Here is a 27,774-nt window from a genome sequence, read left to right on the forward strand (position 1 = left end):
AAAAAAAAAGGCCAATTTAGATAGGATTTGAACCTGGGACCTCTCTTATTCTAAGCAAGATACACACACTCTAGAGCAACAGCCAGGCCTCCATTGCTGCTACCTGTGTAGCCTGGCTCCACTGCTCCACTCATGCTAGCTACCACAAGTGTGCATACCCAAGCAGGGGACTCACAGCAATTGCTTGTAGTGTAGAGGCAGCCTAAATAATGCAGTATACTGAATCCCCAGGTTTAAAGACTAGCCTAGGTGCATCAAGATGTGCCTGTTCTGTTATTCTTTTCTCTATTTTAATTTGAAATAGGATTAAAATTTGATGTTGAAACTAAGACCAATGGGTCCAGAATGCTGCTTGCCTTGTTGCTTTTGAACCACTTGAATTCAAGTGGTGACAAAGGGAGTTGTTCATTATTACAAAGCTAAAGGCTACAGTGAAACCCCAGGAGATCAACTTTGTGAGAGTGAAAAGGCCTTTAATACAGCTAAGTGACAATATTCCTTTTCAAGGCCACACCAAGGGCAGAATCCATACGAGAATTAATTTTAAACTAACCAGTTAGAGGTCTGATCGTCAGGTAATACCTAAGTGGGAACTTCTTACCAAAGAGAGCAGACTAAAGAGATAAAAGGAAGTTGAGATTGAAGCCGGACAATGTGGTTCTTTCTCCTCTGATGGACAGAAGTTCATCGCATGAGCTATAACAATGTTCTACTAAAGTTAATTCCTAATTTCCTTTGCAACATGTTTTCTCCTAGCACTACCCATATCAACTAGTTAGTTTTGCTGTAATGCAGTTTCATTATAATCCATTTTCTTTTGGCTTTGTAAACAAGGTAAATAAATGCTTTGTTTAATCCTTTGACTTCCTAGTGTTTCAAGGGAGTTTCCTCTTAGCATGCATCTTGAAGGCACATCATCATCAACACACAGCTGAGCCAATCTGGTAGCTCTCATTACCTGGGCAAGCCATGAGAACATTTGAAATCACAGCTACAGCGCGTAAGGAGTTCCTTTGTTTTAAATTTAAAATAAAACAAGGTCACCCTGCTGTGCTGGAAAGCTAGAAATCCATTAAAGTTTTCAGGGGCTAATAACTATAGAGATTAGGCAGCTGGGAGATATGTTTGTGACTCCATGTTCAAGGCATTTAAATTTGTTTGGTGACTGTTTTTAGTTTCCATACCAATCAGCATCCCACCATCAGAAACATTAGAATAAAAAGGCCCCACTTTTAACTGATGACCACTAGGATGAGGTTTTCAGTAAGCACAGACCGTGCACGTAAATTAAGTTAAGCAAAGACATTGCAACATATTCTTTAAGAAAATCATTTATTTGTCCATAATGTAACAATAAATATAAGGATTTTATATATATATAAATATATATATATTTAATAGGGGTCCAGCAATCCTCAGACTTGTCTACTCCACTGTGTGGTTTGACAAACAAGCCATCATTAGCTGGCACCCCGAGAAGACAGCCTGACTGTGTGTATTCATTTAAACATACATTTTCACTTACACACACAGTAAATAATTTGCAGCATCTATCAGACTTTTCACTTGACATTAGTCAGGCTGATTTTATTACGGACAGCTATCCCTGGAGAGCACACAAGGAATCCACCAAGAAAATAATACCAATCCAAGTAGTTTTCAGTTACTCTGCCTCACTCTTGGTTCTGACACATCAGTGTTTTGTAGCTATGAACGTACATCAAGATTTACTTCAGTGGACAACACGTCGTAGTCAATGAGGACCAGAGCCAGGATGCAATTTAAGATGCAAGATCAATTTTCATGGAGTCTATAAAAGCCCATATTGTGATTCTAAACTAGTGAAAATAAATTGTTGAAAACAAAAGGCGGCTCCATTAGATGGCTACTTTAGACAGTGATGATGTGGATTAATTTCACACCCTACATAAAATCTTGGACACTTTCCCACCAGATCTCTCTACTGGTTGCAGTACAGCAAGTTGTTTTTTTCCATTGGCAGTCTCATGATAGAAGTGAAATTAACTCATCTCACCTCCTGGGCCTCTCTTTAACCGCACATAATGCACATAAACTCCACAGGGAGGACTGAATACAACAGCAACATGGCCGAACCAGTGGGTGCCTGAGTAATGCATGCAAAGGAAATGAGCAATGCCACAATGCAACGCAGAGATCATTAGAAATGCTCACACACACCTTATAACCAACTGAGGGCTGTTTCTCCTAGCAAGAGCTCTGAAGACCGAAATGCTCTAGGTGAAGCAGGTCATATGCCCCAGCAGCTGAGAAAGATCAAATAGGTTTTGCTCTGAAATGCTCAATATTTAAATCAACTAAAATATTTTGAAAGAGTTTTAAAGTTTACTGTATGCTTTTTTTTTTGTTAATTGCTCAAAAATGTACAGAGGTGTTTTGGCTCCAATATTATATTTCCGCAGGATGTCCTCTCTTACCAAGGGAGATAGGGAGGTTTTGACTATGCGTGTGTGAACATGACACTTTCAAAACATTTTTTTATGAAGGGAGTAGCAACAAAAAGGCAGCACACCAAATACATTTCCGTTCCCAAAATGTTTCCTTTCACCTGCAAGTCCATAGACTTGGTCTTAGTGCTGAATCAAACAAATCAACAGAGGATGAGAAATGCAGAATGCTATAATCATTAGGCAACAGCGTTTGATTGAACCACTCCTCTCTTTTATGGACTATGCAATACAAATCCTGGTTTGAATGTGCTACTCTAAAATCTGTAATGTTAGGAGCCACAGATCTGGGAAGCAACTTATCCATAATTTGTGTGTGTATGTTTGTTTGGTTTTTTTAGGAAAAGCCGCAATACCTGTAAATTGTACCTTGAAATTCTAGCCTCGTGAAACCAACTTAGAAATACTGTAACCCATCATATACAGCTTTTACTTTTATGTTTCTTGAATAGCAGTAGGAAACCTATTTGCTCTTTCTGCACTGCTAAGGTATATTATCTGCTTCACCTACAGTATCAAGACTTAATACTTTTATAACACATTTAAGATTTACAGTGTCAAACTTTGGAAATGAGGCACTTAGAACCAGTATAGGGCTGTGGGGTTTTGTTTTGTTTTTAAAGTCAGATCCCTGAAAGGAATTTATTGTAATACCACCTTGATGGCGTGTTGATAAGTACTATTACATTTGTTTTGATAATGTCTGCTGAAGCTTCAGAATTTTTCAATAGCTTCTGGGGCATGTGCTGTACAATTCTAGTGGCAAGATATGTTTTAAACTTAAATTAAATCCACTACTTATCTATAGCGTAACTCTCAGTGAAATAGTAAGCAAACAATATCTTAAAATGGACAGTCTAAGAAAAAAGTGTCATAGATGTGCATAGTCAGCAAACGGATCTTAAGAACTTTGCAATTAACAGGGCTAGCTAGGATGGCTAGGAAACGGTCAAAACTCATTTGCAAAAATACTGTTTAAAATACAGCATGAAAGACTGATTTTTATTGTGTCTTTCTAAAGAATTGTAACTAACCCTTCCCCTTCCCACATGCACGGTTTTAACGGGTCGTGAGTAAATATGTTATTGCACTTCTCGAAATACAGTATTAGCCATAAATTGCTACTTCAAATGAAATTCTGAGGGCTTGGGATTTTTGTTTTGCCTTTGTCAGGCTACCTATTTAACAGTATTTGGCAATAGCGGCTGTGCTATTTGATTTCTATCTTGTTTTTATATTGCTACATGTTAGTCAGGATCTCCCCCTTCTGGCCAATACGAATAAGAAGCAGCTCACACTAGGTGAATGCTTTCTTCCTCCAGGAAGTTTGGGCAATACGCTGAAAGAACAGTTTGCAGACTGGTATCTTAAAGGTGAGCTCTGAACAGGTACATCTCCTTTCTGGTTTTATTTTTAATATAATGCAGTTCAGATCCCAACTACCAAAAGTTAATTGTGAGAGTTACAGGAGTTTTAGCTTATCAATGAAAATCTATTTTTAAAAAAGCACAGCTCATATACACCACACTCCAATTCATGTCAAATATTTGAGCTATATGAACAGCACACACAGGTTTCTATGTTCAATTCCAATTTTCAGTATTGCTTGCTATTTGGCACTGGAGCAGTAAGTTGTGTGATCTGCCAATTCCATCTGAGCTGAAATTAATTGGCAATTTGAAAAATGTGCAGGGAAGTTTTCACCAACCCCAAGTTCTTTCTGTAAGTGTTTAAATGGCAAAATTTCCTCATTGCTAAAGGAATTCTATGAGCTTCCACAACGACACACACTGCCTATGCCAACAGTGAACTCACCCACTAGTGTAACAACTCTAATGGTCACTTTATATTCTCCTCTATTACCAATTCCTGTACATGGTACATTTCCCTGAAACACTGAAGACTGCTTACCTACTGCTATATGCTCTGGGATCTGTTTCCTGTCAATGAGCCTTGACTTTGAACTCTTGTGATTACCACCAGCAGGGAGCCGTCTTGCCAGAGCGGAGAAGGAATTATTGCCCGTGTTCTCTACTCACTATCTGAGACCCTGGTTCAGTTCAGTGAGATTTGGACATCATTCCTCAGGGATGAATTCTTGGGGGAGGTCAGTAGCTAGGTGTTCTATTGGGAAAACCCTGGCTACGGAAGTCACGCACACACTGTCAGAGAGCTCCAAATATTTGGCATCTACTTCACCTCTGTTTGACAATGCATTTCTCTGAGAGATGATATCCAAGTGGGATTAATTTGCTAGTGGGTGGGAATGGTTAGTAGTGTGATGGCCACTGTTCCTGTAACAAAGTGATATCCATTTAAGTTTTACATAGCTTTAGATACCAAGTGATGGGCAAGAAACACATTTTGATGTACAGAAAATGATGATTTTCTCTAGCTCCCAGCAAAACAAAGGACACAGGCACTTCAGAAGTGATGCTTTTTGACATAAACCCTATTTCCCTGAAGGTTAAGTACTGTGTTGATTTTAAAGATGTGTGTGGGCAGTTCTTTAGGTAGGTACAGTATGGCTAGGACTGTAAATTTAACTTTTTGTTGTCTACTGAAGGAGTGATACCTAAGAAACCTTGAGCTGCAGGACTACGATTACCAAAACTGTGTCAGTTCAGAATGCTCTTTTTCCTTCTCAATTTTACTGTGTGCTTTTAACTTCTGTCCAGGGATTGGACTTAACCTCAGCAACCAGTGACCTTTGCATCCAAACCAGAGCGCTTTGTGATACGTAACTTGGTTACTTCCTCAGCACAGGTAGGGTGAATGCCAACTGTCTTCATCATCTGCGCATACGTAGCCCCACATCTACCAAAAAGGAAATGAAGAAAACAAAGTCATACTCTGTGCACATAACACATCTGTAATGGCACAAAGCATCAGACTGGGTTTACCTTAGTGGAGAAGTTGCATTTGAAGCTATTGTCCAAAAAGCAAAGCAGAGACAATTACCAACACAACCATAGTCTATGAAGGTACTTACATGGTAACCATTCAAAGATTTCCCTTCACAGCATTGTGAGGTAGGGAAGGATTATTATTCTCATTTTTATAGATGAAGAGTTGAGGTACAGAGAGATTAACTCATGTGCCCAAGGTTACATAGTGAGTGTGGTAAAGCAAGGAACTAAATCCAGATCTCATGAGTCACAGTCCAATTTCTTAACTACAAGACCATCCTTTCAGGTATTAAAACATTTGCACATGGACATCAGGTTTTCCTACTGGTAGACATGTAGGAAAAAAATCAGTTTGGATTGCAGGCAAAAATCAACTGGAAGAGAGATGAATACTAGACTGCCCTCTCAGGATATCAGAGGGTGTATAGTGCTTACACTTGCAATTTCCTATAAGGCAAACAAGAGAAAACTTCTCCAAAAGGTACATAGCGTGAATCCAGGATTTCCACTTCTGCACTTACCAATCCTACTTGCTTAATTCCTTCAGTCTTCTAATCACAAGAGGCTTAGACCTAGATGACCTTTAAGGGTTTGTCTACACTGCAGCTAGGAGTGGGCCGCCCAGCCTGGGTACCAAGACTCACGCTAGCTCTGTGCGAGCTAGCACACTAAAATAGCAGTGTGGATGCTGCGGAGCAGACAGCAGCTCAGGCTTGCCACCTGAGTTCAGACCAAGGGGGTTGGGTGGGCTTGAACTTGGACGGCTAGCCTGACCTGCCATGTCCACACTGCAATTTTTAGCACGATAGCATGAGCAAAACTAGTGCCAGTCTGTCTTTCCATGCTGAGAGGCACACTCCCAGCTGCAGTGTAGTCAGACCTAAAATGTGCCACTATTCCTATCAGGTCATTTTCTGAGAATGCTGCAACATAAAGGTCTAAATTTAAGAATCATTTCAGGCTGGAAAAATTAGATGCATGAGAAAAGAGGAAGAAATCTTTACTAGTATCTCGTATGCATCTGAGAATCCCTGTAGGATAAAAATCAGCACAGACCACACATTACCAGAGCACAGATTATTTTGGCAGGGGACAGCCTTTTAAATGGGGGCTAAAATAAGAGCTAATATTTGACACCGTGAAATGGCAGTTCAGACTTACTATGCCTGTATTGTACATTATAAACCCAAGACTTGTGAAATGCAACAGTTTTTCAGGAGGTCAAATCTTGGTGTTGGTAATCTGTTACTGTGGCTAGAGGCAAGGTAGAAAAGTGCTCCAGTTTCATATACTTCCTTTGCATTGGTTATTTTGGATAAAACTTCAAAGTGATGACCTCCTAAAAAATGCAATATGTAATTTCTACCACTGGCAACTAATGAACTACACACATGTTGGAAATATGCATACTTGGGGTATACGGCAGTCAACGATTTCCAAGATATTCCTCACACGATACTTGTGGTCCTGCTGCCTTGGTCCTTTCTGCTTTTCATTTATGCTAATCACGCAGAAGTAAAAGTCAACAATGCCATAATAACATGGTGATGACATTTAGGACAACTAGCTGACATTATCCTTAGGAAAAAGTTTCTCAGGGACCAGAGTTTGCCTTCTTCATAAAATAGTATGGCGTTCAGAACGATACATTTAATCATTATAATAAACACTTCTGAAGATGAAAGTCAATGACAAAAGGAGGAATGAAAAAAGAATTAGGGCACATCTGGGATCTAGCGGTGATGTTCTGCACTTATAGAGAGGACCCAGGATCGTTCCTCAAGCTAGGAGTGAAAGGAAGGCAGGGGACTCAACCCAAGAGGAGAAAGTGCCTCAGTATCAATGAAAACAAACTCTCATTCTACATCAGACCGATGGTTCGCCTAGTCCAGTGTCCTGTCTGTCTCAGTTACTGGTACCAAACATTTCAGAAGGTGTAAAACCTCCATATGATGGGAAATTATGAAATAACTCCCCCCACATAGGAGAAGCTTCTTCCTCACCTTCTCGCTTAGCAGTTGGCTTATGCCCTGAAGCATAACAGCTCATATAGGGCTCCAGGCAATGAAGGAGTTGTCTAGTCTCATTTAAGTCAGATGGTGGCTAGACTTGAATCAGGATCCGGAAGGTGGCACATTTAAAGGGTAGAGAAATGGGTAGAGATCCTTAGGAGACCCGACTGGCATATGGAGGCCTCTTATGGACAACACATCAAAGTGAACTTTTTTTAAAAAAAGAAAAGGCTTATGCAGGTTTATAAAACCATTTCCTGCCTTGTGGATGGAATGCTAGGAAAGGCATCTCTGTCAGTCTTCGAAGAAACCAAACTTAATAGGTGGACACTCAAGTTGACTTTTTGTTCTAACAATGTCTGGCAAATCATACACTTTGCCTCAGTTCTTCCTTAACTATACCCATTATTTCTTTAACTAAATCCAGTATGTCGTAACGAAGAACTACAGTGTTTTAGTGAAAATATGTGTGATACTACATAAAAGTAACATAAAACATCGATTCTTTATAGTGTTGCCAAAATTCAGCCGATATCTTTTATAATCTTACAATAACCTAAAAAGCAAGCTTTAAAAGTAGAGACATTCTTTTGTACTTACTTTATTCCAAGAGCAAATCCTTGAATCACTTCACCTGCATTTGGTCCAATGAAATGAAGGCCAAGGATCCGCTGCTCTTTTTTCCGCAGGCATACCATCTGAATGCAAAACATCACAGAGAGCTTTTCTTAGAAAGGGCATGAAGCTGGGCTACATGGAACTAGTCTTCCCCAAGGCACCAGATCAGCCGCCTATCCCTATGGAGCAAAGCATTTAAGCACTGCTTAAATCCCACTGACTTCACTGGGATTTATGCATGGGCTTAAATGATTTGCTGAATTGAGGTTTTAATCTACATTCCCAACACTTCAGGCTGCTCTGTGGCACATCCTGCAGACTTTAGTGAGCCATTAGTAAACAATGATTTAAAGTAAGTGACATGCTTTGTGGTTTATCATTTGGATGACATCCTACAAATGTCCTTGGTGCTCCAATACCCATCCTAACCTCATTTTGACCCAGACTGGTCAAGTTAGCACTTCTCTGATTGAGATATAGGCTGGTCACATGGGAATTCTTGGCAGCTGATTAGCTGAACTTCCAAAGATGGTCACCATTGACCACAGGTCATCCCGTGCCATTATAATTCAACCAAAAAACATTTATGGCAGCCTGTCTGGCTAGGTACATTTACTATATACGCAAAGTGACTTTTTTTAAGTTAGTCAAGCCCAGGAAGGAGCCAAGAGTGTTGAATCTGCTGTGGGCAATTAGAGTGTGGAGGCCTGACTCACTGAATGCTCACCTCTGTTCCAGAACAACACTGGAAAGTGGATTATACAGGACAGCATCTGAGCACTTTCACTCTAAGAACAGTGACAATCTCCCTATGTAGCTGAGCATCTGTATCAGGCACTGAATCGCCACTGGTCCAAAAGCCTCTGTACACACGTCAGCCTGGACTGTTAAAGGCTGCATAGGGACTGTGGATTCATTCATCACCACTGTATAACAGCAGTACTCCTGATAAGACATTGCTTAATATTGGAAAGATTGTAAACAACAAAAAACCCCTCACAGAGGCTCAACGTCAACTGCAAGTTTAATGTTTATTCACTTGCTCTGTGAGAGAGTTTAATAAGCATTATCTGCAGAGTGACTCTCAGCAGATATTATATCACTGCCATCTTGTCCTCAAATACTGCACTACCATTACCTCTATCTAAATGTAATGGCTGAGGAGAAGTAATGACACTTCAATTCTTATGCTGGATGGGACACGGATAAAAGCAACCTGTTTTTGCAAGTTGCATTTGACAAAATGTATAGAGGGAAATCCCTTCAACTATCAGTATCTGGCATATTCTAGGCATAGGATATTAGCAGCATAATACTTTGAGATGGACCTGTTAGGTCAATACATACATCCCACTGCAAAGGCAGAACTTAGTCCCCCCTGACATAAAACGTACCAGTTATTCCACTGATACTATGCTTCACGCTAGCCAAGCTTCTTTGCAACAGTCAAGTGGGCCTGCAAACCTTCTTACAATCAGAGGCCGTGGCTACACTTGGGGATTCACAGCGCTGCCATGGCAGCGCTGTGAAGCGCGAGTGTAGTCGTGCCGCCAGCGCTGTGAGAGCTCTCTCGCAGTGCTGCAAGTACTCCACCTCTCCGAGGGGAATAGCTTGCAGCGCTGCGAGCGAGCGTGCAGCACTGCAGGCGCTGATTACACTGGCGCTTTACAGCGCTGCACTCGGGGGGGAGGCGTTTTCACACCCCTGAGCGCAGCAAGTTGCAGCGCTGTACAGCGCCAGTGTAGCCAAGGCCAGAGTAAATGAACTGTTCCAAAAAATGAGATTTGCTTCAGGTCTGGAGCTCTGGTGTAAAACAGGGAGGCCTTTGTGGCTTGTTTTATAAGGACAAATGGGACGACAATTCAAAGATTACATTTAGCTGATGAAGAACTGCCTCCTTTGTCTTAAAGAAAAAAGAAGGCACAATAAAATCCTGATCGGAATAAATATTCAGAAATTCCCTAAGAACTGAACGTTTTGTCTCTGGACCGCTCTATCAGCGATGAGAACTGCTAACTCACTAACATTCGTCAAGTGCTTTGAAGATGTAAAGTGTTGTGTGAGGAATATCAGAAGTGTGAGACTATGGCTAGGGAAAAAAGGCTGTTGATTGGGAAAAGAACCAATCAATTTTGAGAAAGTTATTCTGCAATCTGACAAATGCTTCTTGTTCTTAAGGCAAAATATAGACCATATCACTTGTTTTAATAAAAGTTAAAAGTTCTGAACACTTACTTTTATGTAACACTGAGCTGCATCTCTTTCAGCCACTGTAAATTCCAAAGGTTTATAATATGCATGGTATACCTGATTGGGAAATATGAGTATTAAGATTCCTTGTTAGACTATCAGAGGGGTAGCTGTGTTAATCTGTATCCACAAAAACAATGAGGAGTCCGGTGGCACCTTAAAGACTAACAGATTTATTTCGGCATAAGCTTTCGTGGGCAAAAAACCCAACTACTTCAGATGCACGGAGTGAAAATACAGATACAGGCATAAATATAAATTGGCACATGAAGAGAAGGGAGTTACCTTACAAGTGGAGAACCAATGTTGAAGGCCAATTTAGGGGTGGATGTGGTCCACTCCCAAAATTTGATGAGGAGGTGTCAATACCAAGAGAGGGAAAATTGCTTTTGTAGTGAGCCAGCCACTCCCAGTCCCTATTCAAGCCCAAATTGATGGTGTTAAGTTTGCAAATGAATTGTAGCTCAGCTGTTTAATTCTATAACTACCAGACGTAGGACATGACAACAGCATGATTATTATTATTGTACACAATTGCTAGTATCCACTAGTGCTGTATTAACAGACAAAGAGACCAAGATGGGTTTTTAGAACAGTATTAATTAGTGGGCGAGATCTCCTTTTAAAGCTTACAAGATATGCAGTTACTGTGATAAAAAGTACACATGGAAAACAAGACCAAGAGCAGAAAACATCTTTTTCACAGAAAGCTCAGCTATTTATACAGGATTTAAAAAAAAAAGTCAGATTACTCATTTCTAGTATCCTGAATTCAAAGTAATCATCTGACCTTAGTTTGATTCACATCTCTTTTGACCAAAAGGTTAGGGAATTCCTACATTTTTGAGCATATGAAAAACTGTAAGCTCTTCATATCTGTAATCATGTACTGCAGGGGAAATTGAAAGGGTCATTTTTCCAGCATGTCTAATAAACAATTGTGTTATTTTTTAGCTGTTAATTTTGCCTGAGGTTCCAATTTAAGCCAACCAATCTCTTTCTTGCAGTATAATAAGGTTCACCTATACCCATAGCTAAGCCAAATGCTGTATGCAAAAATCAACTGCTTGGAAAGAACAATTGCTTTGTGGCCATTTATGGTCCTTCGGGTGGTGTTAAGACCCAGAAAGCAATGAATTACAGTAGAAGTGATAAAAGCACTAAAGCCTAATGCTCATTTCAAAGCATAAATTGAATATCAAGGTAACCAAGAATGTATCAGTAACTGACAGCACATGAACTAGGGAGCTGCCAATTATTGCAGTTTCCATTTCCACAATATAAAGCGTTACCCCAGATGACTTTTCTCTGAAGACTGAATAAAGAGATCCCAGCATTTCTTTTGCAAAGTGGCTAACTGGTATCTTGATTTGTTATAACAGTGCAGCAGCTGAATAGAAACAATGATTCTGAACTTCCTCACCAGCAATGGTGCTTTGCAACTCACACGCAACACACCCTGGCTTGCGTGGATGTGAATGTATTCCTGAAGCAATTTTATTCATCAGCGTGCAGTGCATAAGTATACCAGACCAGTGTATTTTCAATCAAACAAATGGAACTATAGTATAACCCTGTTTACCTGAAAGTTCTAGGGGACATCAGAAACCTTTAGGTGAATAAGGCAGCTGGGGAGCTAATTTTGAAGACTCCAACGGGATGTAGCAGTTTCATTTAATGACGGCTGTACCTTATAACTCATTAAAATAGTAATTCAGTCTCCCCAGTCACTTGTTACACCGCCTGCTTTTGAAATTGAGGTCCTTGGTGTCTCTTGAGCAATTACGTTCAATCTTCCTAACCATGTGGAGTAGTGGCTTGGGGATGTAGACCAATGGCTGTACAAAAATCACTTTTACATATTACCATAGTTTCCACAGGGAAAAGTTCCCATCTCTCCATGCTGAAACTAAGTCCTAGTTACACAACTGAAAATTTTCATACCTCTATGTTATCCAGTCCATAATGTTCCACTGCCTTTTCTTCTGACAGTCCTACACAACCGTATTCCAGAGGAGTGAAAACTGTAGTGGGTACCTGGCACATCATAAAACAACCCCAAATGTTACTGTCGAACCATACGATGAAAGACACTCGCTAGGCATTTAGCAGCTACAAAAATAGGTGATTTGATGGGGAGACTTTTGCAACAGCGAGAAGAGTTCTAGTTTCAGTGCACCCAATCTGAAAAGCTGGATCCCAAATTACAAAAAATGATTCTCGTCTATTTGGTAGCGTGTTGGGTTTTGTTTTTAACCATTATAAATAATACTGAAAAAAAAAAGTAACAACTCACATTGTCATAATCCATCAGTTCTGAAGACTGGCCAAACAGACGTTGAGCCAGCAACTTTCCTGCAGCTATCGCCGTAGGCGTCAGTTCAGGGCGCCCCTGAGAAGAGATTAAAAAAAAGTTTGCTTTGGCCAGAAGTCATGGTTTTCCTCAGTGATGGCAGCTAGAGAGGTGCAAGAGTTTGCGATCCCAACCCAGCAGTCTGAAGTCAAAACATAGCAGTGAATACCCAGGGATTTATCCCATCTAGGATGAGGTTGTGTTAGAACATGTGAGCTAACAAGTCCCAACAACACACCTTTAGGTTCTAGTCAAGACGAGCCCCAAGAGTCCATTCAAGGTCAAGGAATCCATGAAGGGAAAGGGACAGGGACAGGAAAAAGTCTGCCTGGGGTGGGAAAGAGATCAAGAAGCTAAGTGGAGAAATGATGTGAGGAAGTGAAGAGGTAGTAGCTGGAAAATTTTTTGTGAAGTAGCACTGATGTTTTATAAAGGACCATGGCTGATGGATTTAGGCCCCACCTAGATGTCATACTTCTCAGATTCACTCAAAGCCATTAGGTGGCTGCCCCAATACTTTTGCAATCTAACTCTGTTTCCTTCCTGGTATTCCCAACTAACCACTACCTTAGAAACGGGATTCAGCAAATATCAAAACCAAGATTTCCCACTCTACCCACCCAAGCTTTTCAAACTTTTATTGACTATTGTAAAACAGTTGGGGCATCTAATGACACTTTGATTAATTCCCACCTCCCAGCTTATCCATAAGATTTCTATGTATATATTAGTAACTGTGAATCACTTCTGCACACATGCGCATATCAGCTGAACTGCAAATTTTCTTGTAGTTTTCCTTGTCTCCTTCACCATCCATTGCACCACCTTTATACTTGGATTCTCCATGTTAATACTCACTGAGTAGTGAGGGAGTCACAGACTTCCATATCAAAAGTCAAATCCAAACAATTTAGTATTGTAAGCACTTATGTATACTGTACCTGATGCACATGCTTTATACGTTAATGAAAACTCGCTTATTTTTCTCCACAACCCATGACAAATCATGGAACTGCAAACTCATGCTTTTTTTGTTTTTTAAAAAAATCCATCAAATAATGTTTTTTCAAACATAGCATTTTCGCTTCCAAGATCTGTAAATGTCATTTACCAGATGAAGTTTGCCATTTGTTTTTTCTTACACACATATGCCTGAAAAATGTCTGCCAATCATTTCTGTAGCAGGAAATACAGATGTTGTTTTGGCATTCCAGAAATGAATAGAAGATTGGAACGAGAGATAAAATTGTGAAAGCACTGCCATGCATTCCACAAAACTCAACTAATTACTAAAACATCCATGCAGATAAAGCACAATTTCTCATAAAACAACAGCTTTAAGACGTTCCCTGGTAAATATTTGAAGTCAACACTCACTTTGCAGTCATGAGTACAACTACTCAGTTGATTATCATTGATTTGAATTGTTCATAAGAATCCTTTCAACATATTACACATTTAAGGCCTCCTAGGAGAATTTTAAAAGCTTTGAAGTGCTGTATATTTGTTCTGACATGACTCATTTTTTTGGTCTTATTTCTATTCAGAACACCCTATCAAAGCAACATACTGTACCTTCCACCAGGTTACAGTTGCTACAACACCCTTTGAAAAAGGTGGATTTACAGTGGCTCCCACGTATGTTAAACATCATTATAACAACACTACTCCGTAGCATGTAGTATGCTTCTTCGGTAAGAATGATATAGGAGAGAGGATTTTAAACAAGCATAAAATTTATACCAGACTTGCAAAACTGTCACATATATTTGCCAACTCAGACATAAAAATCTACCACCTCAACCCCTCTCATGATTACTGATAACGAAGAAACTAATGAGATTTCACTTGTCAGTTAAAAAAAAAACCCAAACAAAACCACTATTCACTGAAAGGGTTCTGAGACCTTTTCAAGAGCACTGGATGCACCCCTGGGAAGTTTATACAAGTGAATAGTTCAGATGAATTTAGGGTCTAATTTTCCAAACCAGAGCACAACCATGCACACACAATTCCACATTTGCACCAGCCAGGTAAGTCTCTTAAAAGTGACAATACTCATTCTGAATAGGTGAGTGGGGCTTAAATTGTGAATAAACCTCTCCATTGAACTCTTAATATTTAGCAGCAAGTTAGTGTCTATGCAACAAGAGTTTGGGAAATGGGGGCCGAGAATGACTTTTAAGAGATAACAGCTGTCAAATGCGCCCTGCATCTCAAAGGACCCTAATGCATGTCACAAACTGTATACTTGGAGTGCCACTGAAATGCTGCCAACTACGTTTCGGGGGAGCAGACTGGTGGAAAACCAGTGTGCAAGACCTTGTACAAAAGCAGAGAGAGGGGCAATGCTGGCCAAGGACCCTGTGGCAAACCCTACCTTTATGGGCAGGATGGTGGGCGGGGGGATCACCGATGTTCACATACAGCAAGAAGGACTTTGGCAGGGCTTTTTCCCTTCTTTTAAAAGGTCTTATCCAAAGGATACACACACACACACACACACTAAAATACATGGTTCTCAGTATATGCTGAAGGGCCGAGCTGACCCGGCTGTGATGTGAACCAATGGTTTTAGAGTGCATGGGGATTTCAAACCTGATATTTGATCTGCTAGAGAAATTCAATTAAGTTGGGAGTTTCACTTTACTGTCAGCTCACTGAGCCAACAGCATTGCCAGTTTTCAATGATCTAAATGAATCCTTTAACAAACACTTTGGTATTCACGTAAAATGATTATATCACTTAATTCGACCACAGAAACGCACTTCAACATTGGATGAAATTCTCTGGCCTGCATTATGCAGGAGATCAGACTAAATGATCATAATGGTCCCTTCTGGCTTTAAATTCTATGACTCTGTGAACAACATACCCTCTTATGTCTTGGGTTATAGGGAGCTACTTAAATCAGGGGTGGCCAACCTGAGCCTGAGAAGGAGCCAGAATTTACCCATGTACATTGCCAAAGAGCCACAGTAATACATCAGCAACCCCCCCATCAGCTCCTCCCGCCCCCGCTACCAGCGCCTCCCGCCCACTGGCAGCCCCACCAATCAGCACCTCCCCCTCTCTCCCCGCACTTCCCAATCAGTTGTTTCTTGGCGTACAGGAGGCTCGGAGGGAGAGGAGCGAGGGCATAGCAGGCCCTGGGGAGCGGGTGGGAGGGGGTGGAGTGGGGGCAGGGCCTGTGGCAGAATCAGAGGTTGAGCAGTGAGCAGCCCCTGGCACATTGGAAAGTTGACACCTGGAGCTCCAGCCCCGGAGTCGGTGCCTATACAAGGAGCCACATATTAACTTCTGAAGAGCCGCATGTGGCTCCGGAGCCACAGGTTGGCCATCCCTGTACTTAAATGAAAGCACTGAGATTGTATAGAGAGGTACATAAATTTGAGCTTAACTGAGCATATCTGGAGAGCACTGATTAAACTCCCAGAGTGCTCATCCCAAAGTGGGCTTGGCGCAGTGTAAAAATGAGAATATCAGTGTTAATTCAGAGTCCCTACACTGAGGAGCTTACAACCTAAATGAGAGACACAGCATCAGAACAGGAAAAGGAGAGACAAGAGAGAACATGAGTCACAGTAGAACATGAATGAAGCTTTTAAGTGCTGACATTTTTGAACAGTGAGACTAAGGTAGAGGAAAAGGGGGGAAGCACCCAGCCCAGCAGGGAAAGTCACATGGGAAAGAAACAATGTGTGGAAGGGGAGCGAAGCAGAGAGAGCTGAAGTGGTTGCCCAAGATCATACTGGAGATCAGCAGCAGCATCATGAACAGAACCCAGTCTCCTGAGACCCAGTCCAGTGCTCTACCCCACTGCCTCTAGCTTCTGAATTGGAGAGATTCAAGAGAAGAAAGGTTAAAACCACAGAGTTTAAGGCCAGAAGGGATCACCCGATCATTTAGTCTGACCTCCGGCATATCGCAGACAATCAATACCACCCGGCCACCCACCCACGAAACCCAACAACCAAAAGTAGACCAAAGTATTACACAGCCCTCAGGAGACTAAACTATTGTGTGCCACAGGCAGTGAATAGGAGGGAGCAATGGCAGGGAATTAATTAAGTGAGATATACCCAGATGATCCTGGCAAGCAAGTTGCTCATCATGCTGCAAAGGAAGGCGATCCCCCTCGCACCCTAGTCAATGCCAAGCTGACCTGGAAGAAAATTCCTTCCCAGCCCTATCCTGAGCATCTGAACAAGAACCAGCCAGCTAAGAGAGAGAACTCTCAGTACCACCTCAGAGCACAAGCACATCCCGTCCAGTGTCCCATCTCCAGCTGTGGCCATCTCTGATGGTTCAGAGGAAGGAGGCCAAAAAACCCCAACCCAGAATACATTTGGAATGTGTGTGGGGGGGAGGGAGGAGGGGAATCAGGAGGTCAGGAGAGACAACTATGGCATGAACCAGGGATTTGACAGAGGTACTGAGTGGAAGGGGCAAACTTCTAGAGATTTCACAGAGGGAGAACTGATAAGATATGGTGAGAGTCTGGGTGTGAGAAATCAAAGATAGACTCACACCTTTAGGGGGTTGAGTGGTGGGGAAGGATAGTGAAGTTGTCAACAATGATGGAGGGGGGAGGGTTTAGGAGGAAAGGAGTAGTTCAGTTTTGACAGTTTAAAGGAAGTAACAGGTCATCCCAGAGAAGACATCAGAGAGAGACAAACAGGAAGAGATGTGAGCCTAGATGGAGGGGAGGAGGTCAAAGGTGGAGAGGTAGATTTATGAGGTGTGTGTCTGGTTCCAGAGTCCTAGTTAGGAATGTGGACAACTATCCTCAGGACATTATGTAACCTACCATACCTCTTGGAAGAGTTGGGACAACTGTATTGTTTAAATGTGGCAGAATCACGAATCGTTTAAAGATCTTTCAATTTATACTGTATATACCCCTTGGATGTCATCACAGTATTTAAAGCTTTTTGAAAAAAAAAAAAAAAAAAGATGACTCAAGTATATAAGGACCAATCCCGAAAAGCACTGATGCACTCAACTGCCACTAATTTCAGTGGTAGCGGAGGGAACGCTGTACCTTGCAAGACCAGGCCCATATATTACACATATTGTCTATCTCAAATATTTATAAGATGTGCTTTGGGAATCAAAGCAATCTGATTTACTGGCAAGCGTACTTGCTATAACTGTAAGGCTTACAATGCTGACATACACAATGATACATTTTACAAAGACAACTCATTTCTAGATGCTCCGTTTATCCTGGACACTCTGAGTCTTTACGTGACTGAAAACATCTGGCCTTGTGCCTCAAAGTACACTCTGGCAGGTGCAAGAAACTGTTGTCAGAGCATATTTTGTAGATTATTATTAGAATTGAGTTAATGCTGCAAGAATCTGTGACTATTTGTTTTGCTCATTTTGTTTTACTAATTACTGAATGAGCTTCAAGAATACTTGTTCCCCTTTTATGTTCTCTTGTCATGAGCTTCTGAGCAATTGAGTTTTGCTTGGCATAAAGGTTCAGAGAAGCAGAATCACATGCAAATATTGGGGGCAATCAAATTTTAAAATTCGCAGATACGGATTCTTGTCCCAGAAGCATTCCCTATCAGAGAAGAGAAAGTGTCATGTGACCAATCACAATTAATAATAAAACTCAATAAAAAATCAAATATTCACTGAAATTTTCACTGTCATTCCATAGAGAGATTGAGAATTATTCATTCAGCTCTAGTAGTCATGTATATTTTAACTCAACATTCAGGGACTGCATGAAGACATTTATTTGAAGGGATAAAACAGTATTAAAGATATTCTTATGAACTTCTACCTGGTAATGCATTTCCTGATAATCATCAGCAATAATCTAATACAGAGATACTTCACAAGATTTTGGTCAAGGAAATTACTGGTCCAGGTGGCTGGCGTAACATTGTAAAAGTGAAAAAGACCAAAACACTGTATATATGCTAGAGCATGATGACATCTGGTCACTAGTTATAAGTCAGGAACAAAGTTAGGCTTCCTGTTATTGTAGAATAGTTTATGTAGACATTGTACCTCTGTTATGTCTCCAATTGCATAAATGTGAGGAACAGAAGTAGCTTCACTGGCATCAACAATGATCTTTCCAGTTTCAGAGTTAATTTTCACCCCAATTGTCTCCAAATTCAGAGTTTTAGTGTCAGGTGCTCGGCCTTAAGAAAAGAGAAACTTATGTTAAAAATATTTCTTTATCAGCTTTAATCTAAAAAAACCCTGTCATTCTCCATCAAAGGTATCCAAGAACTTGGTGCTGTTCAATAACCTAACAAGAAGGAAACCAAAAACTGTGTTGGACCGTAGTAAAGCTCTCAGTGGAAATTATTGACATGAATTTCTCTTTGTGAAAGGAAAATACCATTACAAGTACCTTAGTTTAGATCATTTTCAATAAAGTTATCCCATAACAAAATGATAAGACCATTGCATTATATGCAGAATCCAGAAGGTTTAATGTTACATATTAAATGTGGTTATCAACACATTGTTTATAATTGAAGTGTCATCTTCTCTGAAAATTAGCATTCAGGCAAAGTGAAAGAACCCTTCACAATCCTCAAAATAACAGGAGTACTTGTGGCACCTTAGAGACTAACAAATTTATTAGAGCATAAGCTTTCATGGGCTACTGCCCACTTCTTCAGATGATCCTATTCCTCCTCCATGCCCCCCCACCCCTTGACAATCCTTTACCCTTTAATTTCTTTCGGTTTGGATAACAAAGAAAATCAGTGAAGGTAATGTCACTTTCAAGTTCTTAGTGATATAATGTTTGGGTCTCATATATTATATGGGAATGTTTGTGTATTTTAAGACAACTGGTTTCCCTGCATTTTTTTTAAATTTGTGGCAATGTCTCTATTGGCCCTAAGTTTTATAACAGCTTCTTTTCACAAAGTTTTCATCTTGGAACAAATTTAAGTTGATGGTGTTCCTTTAAGTTATATAACCAATAAAATATGGATATGGCCTGGAATCTAAATGGCAAAATACTGCAGAAAGCACCCTACTTGTCAATCAAAAGCTTGCCAACATTCCACTGAGCAGTCTGTACAGTGCCTAGCACAACAGGCCCTGATCCTTGATGGGTGTTCCTAAGCTCTACTGTAATACAAATCATAAATGATTGTAAAGGTAATATGCAGAATCAAGTTATCCAGTATCAGCAGAGTTTGCAAAGACAAACATGATGACAGGATAAATTAGCAGAAGAAATCCAAATGAGGAAAGTTTCCTTCTCCTATTAAAGTTGTATCCATTTTTGGAGGCTATAAAGGAAGCGAACAGGAGCACGTGCTCTTTGTGTGGGACCCACGGTTTTGTGTTTGATGTTAACGCAAAGCAAAACAAAAAGGGAAATGTGTTTGCATTGTAAAAAACAAGATCTTTGATGTTAATGTAGGAAATTATTAAACAAAAGGAAAACCTGGCTTGTCAGTGCAGATCTAATTATATGTAAACATATGATTCACTGCTTTACACATCTGCCATATCACCAGGCCCCCCAAACAATGTCACATCTGAATGCCTCAGTAAGGACTTCTGTGTATTAATTTCATCTGGTGAAACCAACACTTCCTCTGGGAGTACTGACTGAAGCTGTCGGCACTTGGCTATCTGTCTGTCTTCCCTTCTGTTGTCCCCATGGGATGTTGATCTGCTGTTCCTTCTCTGCCCCTTGCTCCACAGTCCCGATGCTATCAGGCAACAAAAATAATAAACCTCCAGGACCTTATCTTGGCTCGGATGTGAAACAACTTCCTACCGTTGTATTTCTTTGTGTACGGAGAGTAAAGCCTGGATATTCTGCAAATGGACAGCTAATGGGGTTTTCTAGTTTCCCCTTTTTCCTGCCCAGGCTGAGCCAAGAGAAAGCTTAGCACGCAACAGCAGACATTTAAAAAAACCCCACCCAACTCCTAACCTCATCAATAGATTAGTTTGAGGCACTGTGACAAAAAACAACAGAGTTTATCAAATCTGCAGAAGAACACATAGCTTTTCAATTCCAATCTACCTTAACATGTGTATTTTGTATTAGCGGCTAAAGAACTGCATAAAGTATGCTTTGCTGGTCATTCTGAAACTCCCTTGCACGCCCAACTACATTGCCCAACTGCAGTTATGAAAGCAGTAATAAAATATTCAACTAAGTTGAATTTGTATTGGCTTCCAGCCCCAGTGGCTCACATTCACAAACTAGAATTACATTTAGTAATCTTACTTCAGATCAACTGTATTAGCCTTTGGCTCATGAATTCTCTCACATGCAGCCAAGTAGCTCGATTAATTCTAATCCCAAATTTAGGAAGCCCTAACATTTTCCCACATTCACCTATCTGCAGTATTAAAGCAGTCGCTAACATGTCTTCCTAATGTTAGGTAGTAGGGCTAATTGTTTTTGATAAATTACTTTTAAGTTCTCAAGGTAGTTTCAACTTTTTTTAAAGTACAGTTTTAGGAAAGTATCAGTTTACAGCTTCTTCCCAGGAAGAGGAAACCTAAGCACACTCCAAACCCCACCAATCAAAGCGGAGAAATGGCCTCTCTTACAAAGCCAGCACACATGCTTTTAATCACAGCTCCAAACACTGAGGATGACCACCGCCTTGAACTCTGAACAACAATGAGCCTATGAAAGCATATAGGGCACAGGGCTGGCTGTAGCTTTTTTTTTAAAATCAGAAATGCAACATATTGTGCCACCGTTCTAGAAAAAGAAAGATACAGATGCCTGTTCCACCTTTAAACAATGGCTAATTGATTCTTGCCCGCCATGATCCCACCCAACCCTTCAATAATTGTGAATGAACATGACAATAGCACTTTTAGTAAACAAACAGGGTAACCATGTCTCCCTGAAAACCAGATATATCCCTGGTCCTATTCCCCTGCTGTCTGTACAGAAAATAATGTTTTAGGTAAGCCTTGGCAGAGTGGCTTCTGAAGGAACTTGTCAGTCAACTGAGCTAATGAAATCAACAGATAAACCAGGTATTCCCCTCTGGGACAAACAGCAGGTCAGTCATACACTAAATGTTGCCACCAGAGCCTACATGATGTCTCCCAGTGAGCAGCTCTTAGAGTGAATTTTCCTCAGCCTCAATCAGATCCATGCGGCACTAGTCACTGCTGTGACCAATGAGCCTAGAGGCAGCCCAGTTGCACCATCCATAGTTGCCATCTTCCTCGGTTGCCGGGGGGTGTTCGACCTTCGCTCTGCCCCAGGCCTCGCCCCCGTTCCACCCCTTGCCCCAAGTCCTTACCCCCGCCCTGCCTCTCCCTGCCCCCGCTCCTTCTCCTCCCCCCAGCGCCTCCTGCATGCCGCTGTACAGCTGATCGTGGCAGGAGCTGCTGGGACGGAGGGGGAGGAGCTGATAGGCGGGGCCATCGGTGGACAGGAGGCGCTGATCCGTGGGTGCAGAGCATGCACTATTTTTTTTAGCATCCACGGAGTTGGCGCATATGGCACCATCATGTCGACAGTACCACCAACTACCGTCAGGAGAAGCCACAGTAATAGGCCCAGACAGGAAGAAAAAAAAAAAAAACACAACACAAGTCTGTGGGTATGCCTACAGTCTATTCATTGAAGATTTCCTAGTGGTGATAAAGGGGGTTGTTTATATCACCTCAGTAGGACTTTGTAATAGCTCCTTTACCGCTTCCTTGGAAATTGGAATTATTCTGCCCACTACCATTTCTTTGAGAGCTTCACACCAGCGACTGCCAAAGCATTTTGGCAGTAAAGGAATCTTGTGTACCACGATCACAAATCACTATGCATAGGACTGGCCAGAGGATTTTGAGGAGGGCTAGCAAGATGGTTTTCTGGCATATACACCAAGTTTAACTTCTCCTTCACAAGCATGTCCCTCACTGCTCACCTGCTATGGTCTCTTATTGCATTAACTCTCTACTCAACCAGTGATGCCTATCTTGATCCCTCATTCGTCTACTAGCCAATAATACCAAAGTAGAGCCAGCTGGCGATAACTGACATTTGAGAGGGGGAGAAAATAGTAAAAAATATTCATTGTGTGTCAGATATTCAAAAGCACCTAAATGATTTAGGAGCACGTCCCAACAAAAGCACTCAAGTTTCAAAGGCACTTTTGAAAATCTCACTCATGGAGACCTGCAAGTTCTTGTCAGCTCTGCTTGTGTGACTTGGCAAAGGCCACAGAGTCTGTGTCAGAGCTACAATTAGCCTCTTGCTTGGTTTGCTATGCCATATGGTTTCTTGTGGTATTGAACTGCCCCGGCTTCTGGGGAAGATGATATTAGCTGCTCAGCACAGAAATTAGCTCAGCAGCTGTTAACGAGCTTGCTTCTGTCCTCGTGCCAACAAAAGTAGACAGGGCAGCACCATCCACTATAGCAGTGATGTGATCTACTGTCTTGCCAAAACCAACAACAAAAATCAAAGCATTTATGGCTTTGGTTCTGCTGGACACTGGGGTGCTGGGTAACTGTATAACTGGGTGGATAATCTGTGATCTTTAGGAATAAAATCGCTAACAAGCAGACCTAGAGAGTAGTTTACAGAAGTTTGAAATTTAAGGTCCTTTGCACGTTACTAAGTCTCCCAATTTAAGGGGGCAATGACCAAAGACTTTGTGTGTCTATAAAGGCTGGCTCTGATATTCATGTAAAGCAATGCTCTGACTGATCACTATTAATGGTAGTCACCATTCTATCTTCACCAGTTATAATGGTGGCATGGAATTACTTTGGAGCATTTTCCATCAAACAGTGTTTTCATACTGACATCCAAGTCATGAATGCATGGATGACACTGATGACTTGGATAATGTAGTAGAGAGTATGCTTAGAAAATCTGCAGATGACACCCTGCTGGGAGGGGTTACAAGCACTTTGGAGGACAGGATCAGAATTCAAGACAACCTTGACAAATTGGAGAGTTGATCTGAAATCACCAAGGTGAAATTCAATAAAGACAAGTGCAAAGTACTTTGCACGTAGGAAGGAAAAAAATCAAATGCACAGCTACAAAATGGGGAACACCTGGAAAGGTGGTAGGATTGCTGAAAAGTATCAGGTGGTTATCGTGGATCACAAATTGAATAGTATGATGCAGTCATGAAAAGGCTAATATTCTGGGGTGTATTAATAAGAGTTTCATTTGTAAAGACACCAGAGGTAATTGTCCCACTCTAGCTAGCCCTGGAGGCTTCAGCTGAAATACTGGGTGCCACGCTTTAGGAAAGATGTAGACAAATTGGAGAGATTCCAGATCAGAGGAAAGCAACAACAACAAAAAAGATAAAAGGTTTAGAAAACCTGACCTCTTAGGAAAGATTAAAAGAACTGGGCATGTTTAGTCTTGAGAAAAGATGATGGGAGGGGAGGGGAGGGAACTTAACAAATATGTTAAGGGCTATTATAAAGAGGGCAGTGATAATTGTTCTCCATGTCCACTGAAGGTAGGGCAAGATGTAATGGGCTTAAATCGGTAGTAAGGGAGATTTAGGCTAGATGTTAGGAAAACCTTTCTAACTATAAGGGCAGTTAAACTCTGGAATAATCTTCCAAGGGAGGTTGTGGAATCCCCATGATTGATGATTTTTTAAAGAACAGTTTGGATAAACACCTGTCAGGGATGGTCTAGGTTTATCTGGGCCTGCCTTAGCGTAGGGGACTGTCCTAGATGACCTCTCGAGGTCCCCTCCAGTCCTTTATTTCTGTGATTCTACAAAGCTGGAAATTGCAAAGGGGAACTGCTCATCAACTCACATCTTAGCTGTTCAAAAATGCACTCTCACACACAGATCAAAGTGTAAATTACACGCAGTTTCCTAGCTTTGACAAAACACTAAGAAGCAATTGTGGTTGCCACATGATGATAAATGTAAGAAGCATGCAACAAAATACAGATCCCTCATATCTGTGCATTAAACCAAGGAAAGAAACAACGTGCAGCACATCTAGCATCAGCCAACTCCCTCTCACACCAGACAACAATAAATAAATGTCATTTTAAGAACAATTCTGTCTAAGAGAGTCTTGTTGCATGTCACTGCAATGGGGCCTTGGGAACACCCTAGAAAGATTCCATCTCTGGCTAACATTTAATGGAAGTGACACAACTTTCCAGCAGGAGACTGTTGAAATCACATCCTGCTGGGAGATTTAGGAATTAAAATAAGCAAGAAAGACAAACAAAATGTAATGGGAATTCAGAACAAAATATCCAGGCTCTCAGCAAACTACAGCACATTAGTGGTAACGGTTTTCTGAGATTAACAGAGATGCATTATTTCCCACTAAACAGTTCAAAGGTTAAGAATCCAATGGCCAGCCTAGTCCCTGAAGAGGATTCTCAAGATCATCCCTTTTGCACAGAGGCCTGGCAGGGTTATACCCAGAGGAGATCAGGGCATTACTTCCACATATGGGAAGTATCAAAAGAAAGCAAAATTTGTTTTCTTGGTTAATCCAAACTGATGTGGTTGTAAGGTTTGAAGAAAACTGGTATAAAAACAATTCAGGCACGCTTAACCCTTTCTTAATATGGAAAGCCAATGATCTTTCTTCAGTCATACACACTAGGAAAGAGATCACCTGGTGCCCAGAGTCATAAGGCCTAGTGCTTGAAGAACATATATAACAAGGACAACCTGATACCTGTTCACTTTTAAAGAGCTTAAGGCATAAATTATTTTGAAAGTAAAGGCGATTTTATTTCAAAGACATAGTGCTCATCTCCCAGTGCGGGATAAGTGCAAACATAACAGCAAGCAGAGACTCGAAAATGCTCGCTCCACTGCATACATCTGGGAGCCAATGCTCTCTTGTGTGCGGCTAACCTATAAATCTCCCACTGCTCTTGGTGCTGGTTCAGTCTATGCTTCTCATTTTGCGTCAGCAGTTTACCAGAACACCATCCGCTTGGCCTATGAAAATAATTTTGGGATATTCCATAAAGTCGGTTTGTCTTTATCGATGGATCGGAACTCAAAGCATACACTTTCATTTGTGTGTTGGCAGGAGCCACTCCATAGCACTTTCCAACAGATTCAAAGGAGGTAGATAAAACCTGCTCCCTAACATTTCACCAACGTTGCTAATGAACTAGGGGAATTCATGCAAGCCCCCTGGTGAGAAAGCAGGCCTCTGAGTGCATGAAAGAGAATCTCACCCAACCAGTGGGGGCACAGAGATTGCACAGCATAGCTCCTCCTCCCTCAATGGCTCCTCCTCCCTCAATGGCTCCTACAGTAAAGATCAAAAAGGAGGAGATGGGGCAAAAAGGTTGTTACAGTGAGTTAGAATCTTGCAGACACTGGCCCTTTCTTTGCCAGTGGCTCCATGATGGAGTTTGAAGAGCTAGTATTGGGAGAGAATATGGAGCCCTATTTCCTCTACCCTGCAACACTACTAGCTAAGGAAAGCCCATTCTGCAAGCCTGCCACCAGGCAGGAGTAACCTATCCGCCCACTAGAAGTTCCCCAAGTCCCTCAATTAAGAGAGGTCACAAACAGACTCTGCACCTCAGAAATCAAAGGGGATCCATTTCCCCTAACCAACCACCCAGCCCTCTACCAGAAAGGACCCAACTCCTGTCCTGACCAACTAGCTCGTAGCTAGAGGCTGCTGGAAAAATCACCCACCATCAGTGTGGGTGCAAGGAGCAGCCCCAAGACAATGGAGCCTCCTGGAGGAACCTCCATAAGATACTGCGAAAGGGGAAGGATTGATTTTGTGGTGGTTGTTAGTAGGGTTGGGGAGTAATGTACATACAATGCCACGTGTCATTGATTAATGCAGACATTTCAAGGGAGCTGTTTCTTAAGATGTTGGCATCACAACATTAATTTGACTGGCCAAGAGGACTCAATACAATCTCCCCCCACAACTTTAAAACTAAAGCTGTTTGGTTCTTTTTTCTCTGGTCTTCTCTCTTTCACTCTGAGAGTCTCTTGCCCATCGTAGGGTTTTATACTGGCATACATCACCCTATTATCTGAGTGCCTTCCACATAAACTCAAAGGACTACCCAAGTGCCAGAGACTCAATGATCTACATACACACATGCTAGGCTCTTCTGTTGACCTCACCTATTAGCAGGAGGTATCTAATGCTACAGCCATCTCTGGGGTGGAACAGGGAAGCTCTTTAGCAGCACACAGGAACAAAAAATATTTCAGAACAGGAAGTGAATATTAGTATCTCTCCAACAGAAGTTACAGGGGGAATTTAGGTAGGCAGAATTTGACATACAACTATTAATCCACAAAAACATATGTTCAAATATTGTTAAAGCTCTTACAGAGGAAAATAAATAATTGCCAGGGTCCTTAACTTACCCTGTTGCACCTAGGTGCTGTAGCATGCTAATACATCACTATCACAAGGCCAATACAATAGTGAGTTAAAGATGGACTAGCAGCTCTTTAGCTCAAGAGTTCCTTTCTTCTATTTAATGTTTAATTCACAATTTTGAATAGTATAAAGATGTCTACACTGGGAGTTTTTTTATATCAAGCTTTTAACAACATATGGTTGTTTATTTTTGAAAAGGGAGAGGGAGGCATACAAAAATATTATCTCTTTACCAGTCCGAACTGAGGCCCAACCACTATACAGTCCAGCTTCCTAAACAGGAACCATAAGCTTGGAAGAAAGTGTATTTATCTTTTATAAACACATCTGGCATAGCTGACCTACATGATTATTAGCTCCCACCAAGATTTGCAGTAATTAAATATCTCATAACACTTTTCACAGAAGTTGGGGTGTTATCCTTGATGACACAGGCAAATGTTCTGCCTTCTTAAATTCCCCTTGCAATTTCAAATAGATACATTATTCTTCACTTCCTGTTATAAATGATTATGAAGTGTTGCTGTATGCTGCTAAACAGCTGCTGCATTCATCCCATAGGTTACAGCATTTCAGTGGCTGGGGAAGTGATCTCAACATGTAGGATCTGATCTCCAGAGCTTTTCACCTTGGATCATCATTTACGCATGTATACAGTAGATGTAAATCATGTCCCTTTTGATTTGGCAGCATTTTACACTCAGGTGGTGCAAGTATAAATTACTATCTAAGGCACAAAGTAGTGATGAATCAGGCCCATATGGCGCAAGTGCTTTGAAGTCTTTCA

At 41.2% G+C, this 27,774-nt stretch overlaps 1 protein-coding gene across 3 annotated transcripts in view; it reads right to left on the bottom strand.

Annotated features, from left to right (window-relative positions):
- Positions 1-2,312: 2,312 nt before the first annotated feature.
- Positions 2,313-27,774, bottom strand: part of TXNRD2 (thioredoxin reductase 2) — a 52,190-nt gene continuing 26,728 nt past the window's right edge. For 2 of the 3 annotated variants that reach the window (XM_005281123.5, XM_024105716.3), the window contains 7 exons: positions 18,660-18,796; positions 12,572-12,667; positions 12,220-12,312; positions 10,261-10,332; positions 8,008-8,105; positions 6,806-6,896; positions 5,095-5,303 (listed from right to left, as the gene is read on the bottom strand). In XM_005281123.5, the coding sequence (XP_005281180.1) occupies positions 5,244-5,303; positions 6,806-6,896; positions 8,008-8,105; positions 10,261-10,332; positions 12,220-12,312; positions 12,572-12,667; positions 18,660-18,796 (647 nt within the window). In that variant the 3' untranslated portion in view covers positions 5,095-5,243. Of the gene's footprint in view, positions 5,304-6,805; positions 6,897-8,007; positions 8,106-10,260; positions 10,333-12,219; positions 12,313-12,571; positions 12,668-18,659; positions 18,797-27,774 lie in introns of all 3 variants that reach the window. The other variant, XM_005281124.4, reaches the window with a different exon arrangement.

The sequence above is a fragment of the Chrysemys picta genome, chromosome 15, assembly GCF_011386835.1.
Source record: "Chrysemys picta bellii isolate R12L10 chromosome 15, ASM1138683v2, whole genome shotgun sequence".
NCBI lineage: Eukaryota > Metazoa > Chordata > Testudines > Emydidae > Chrysemys > Chrysemys picta.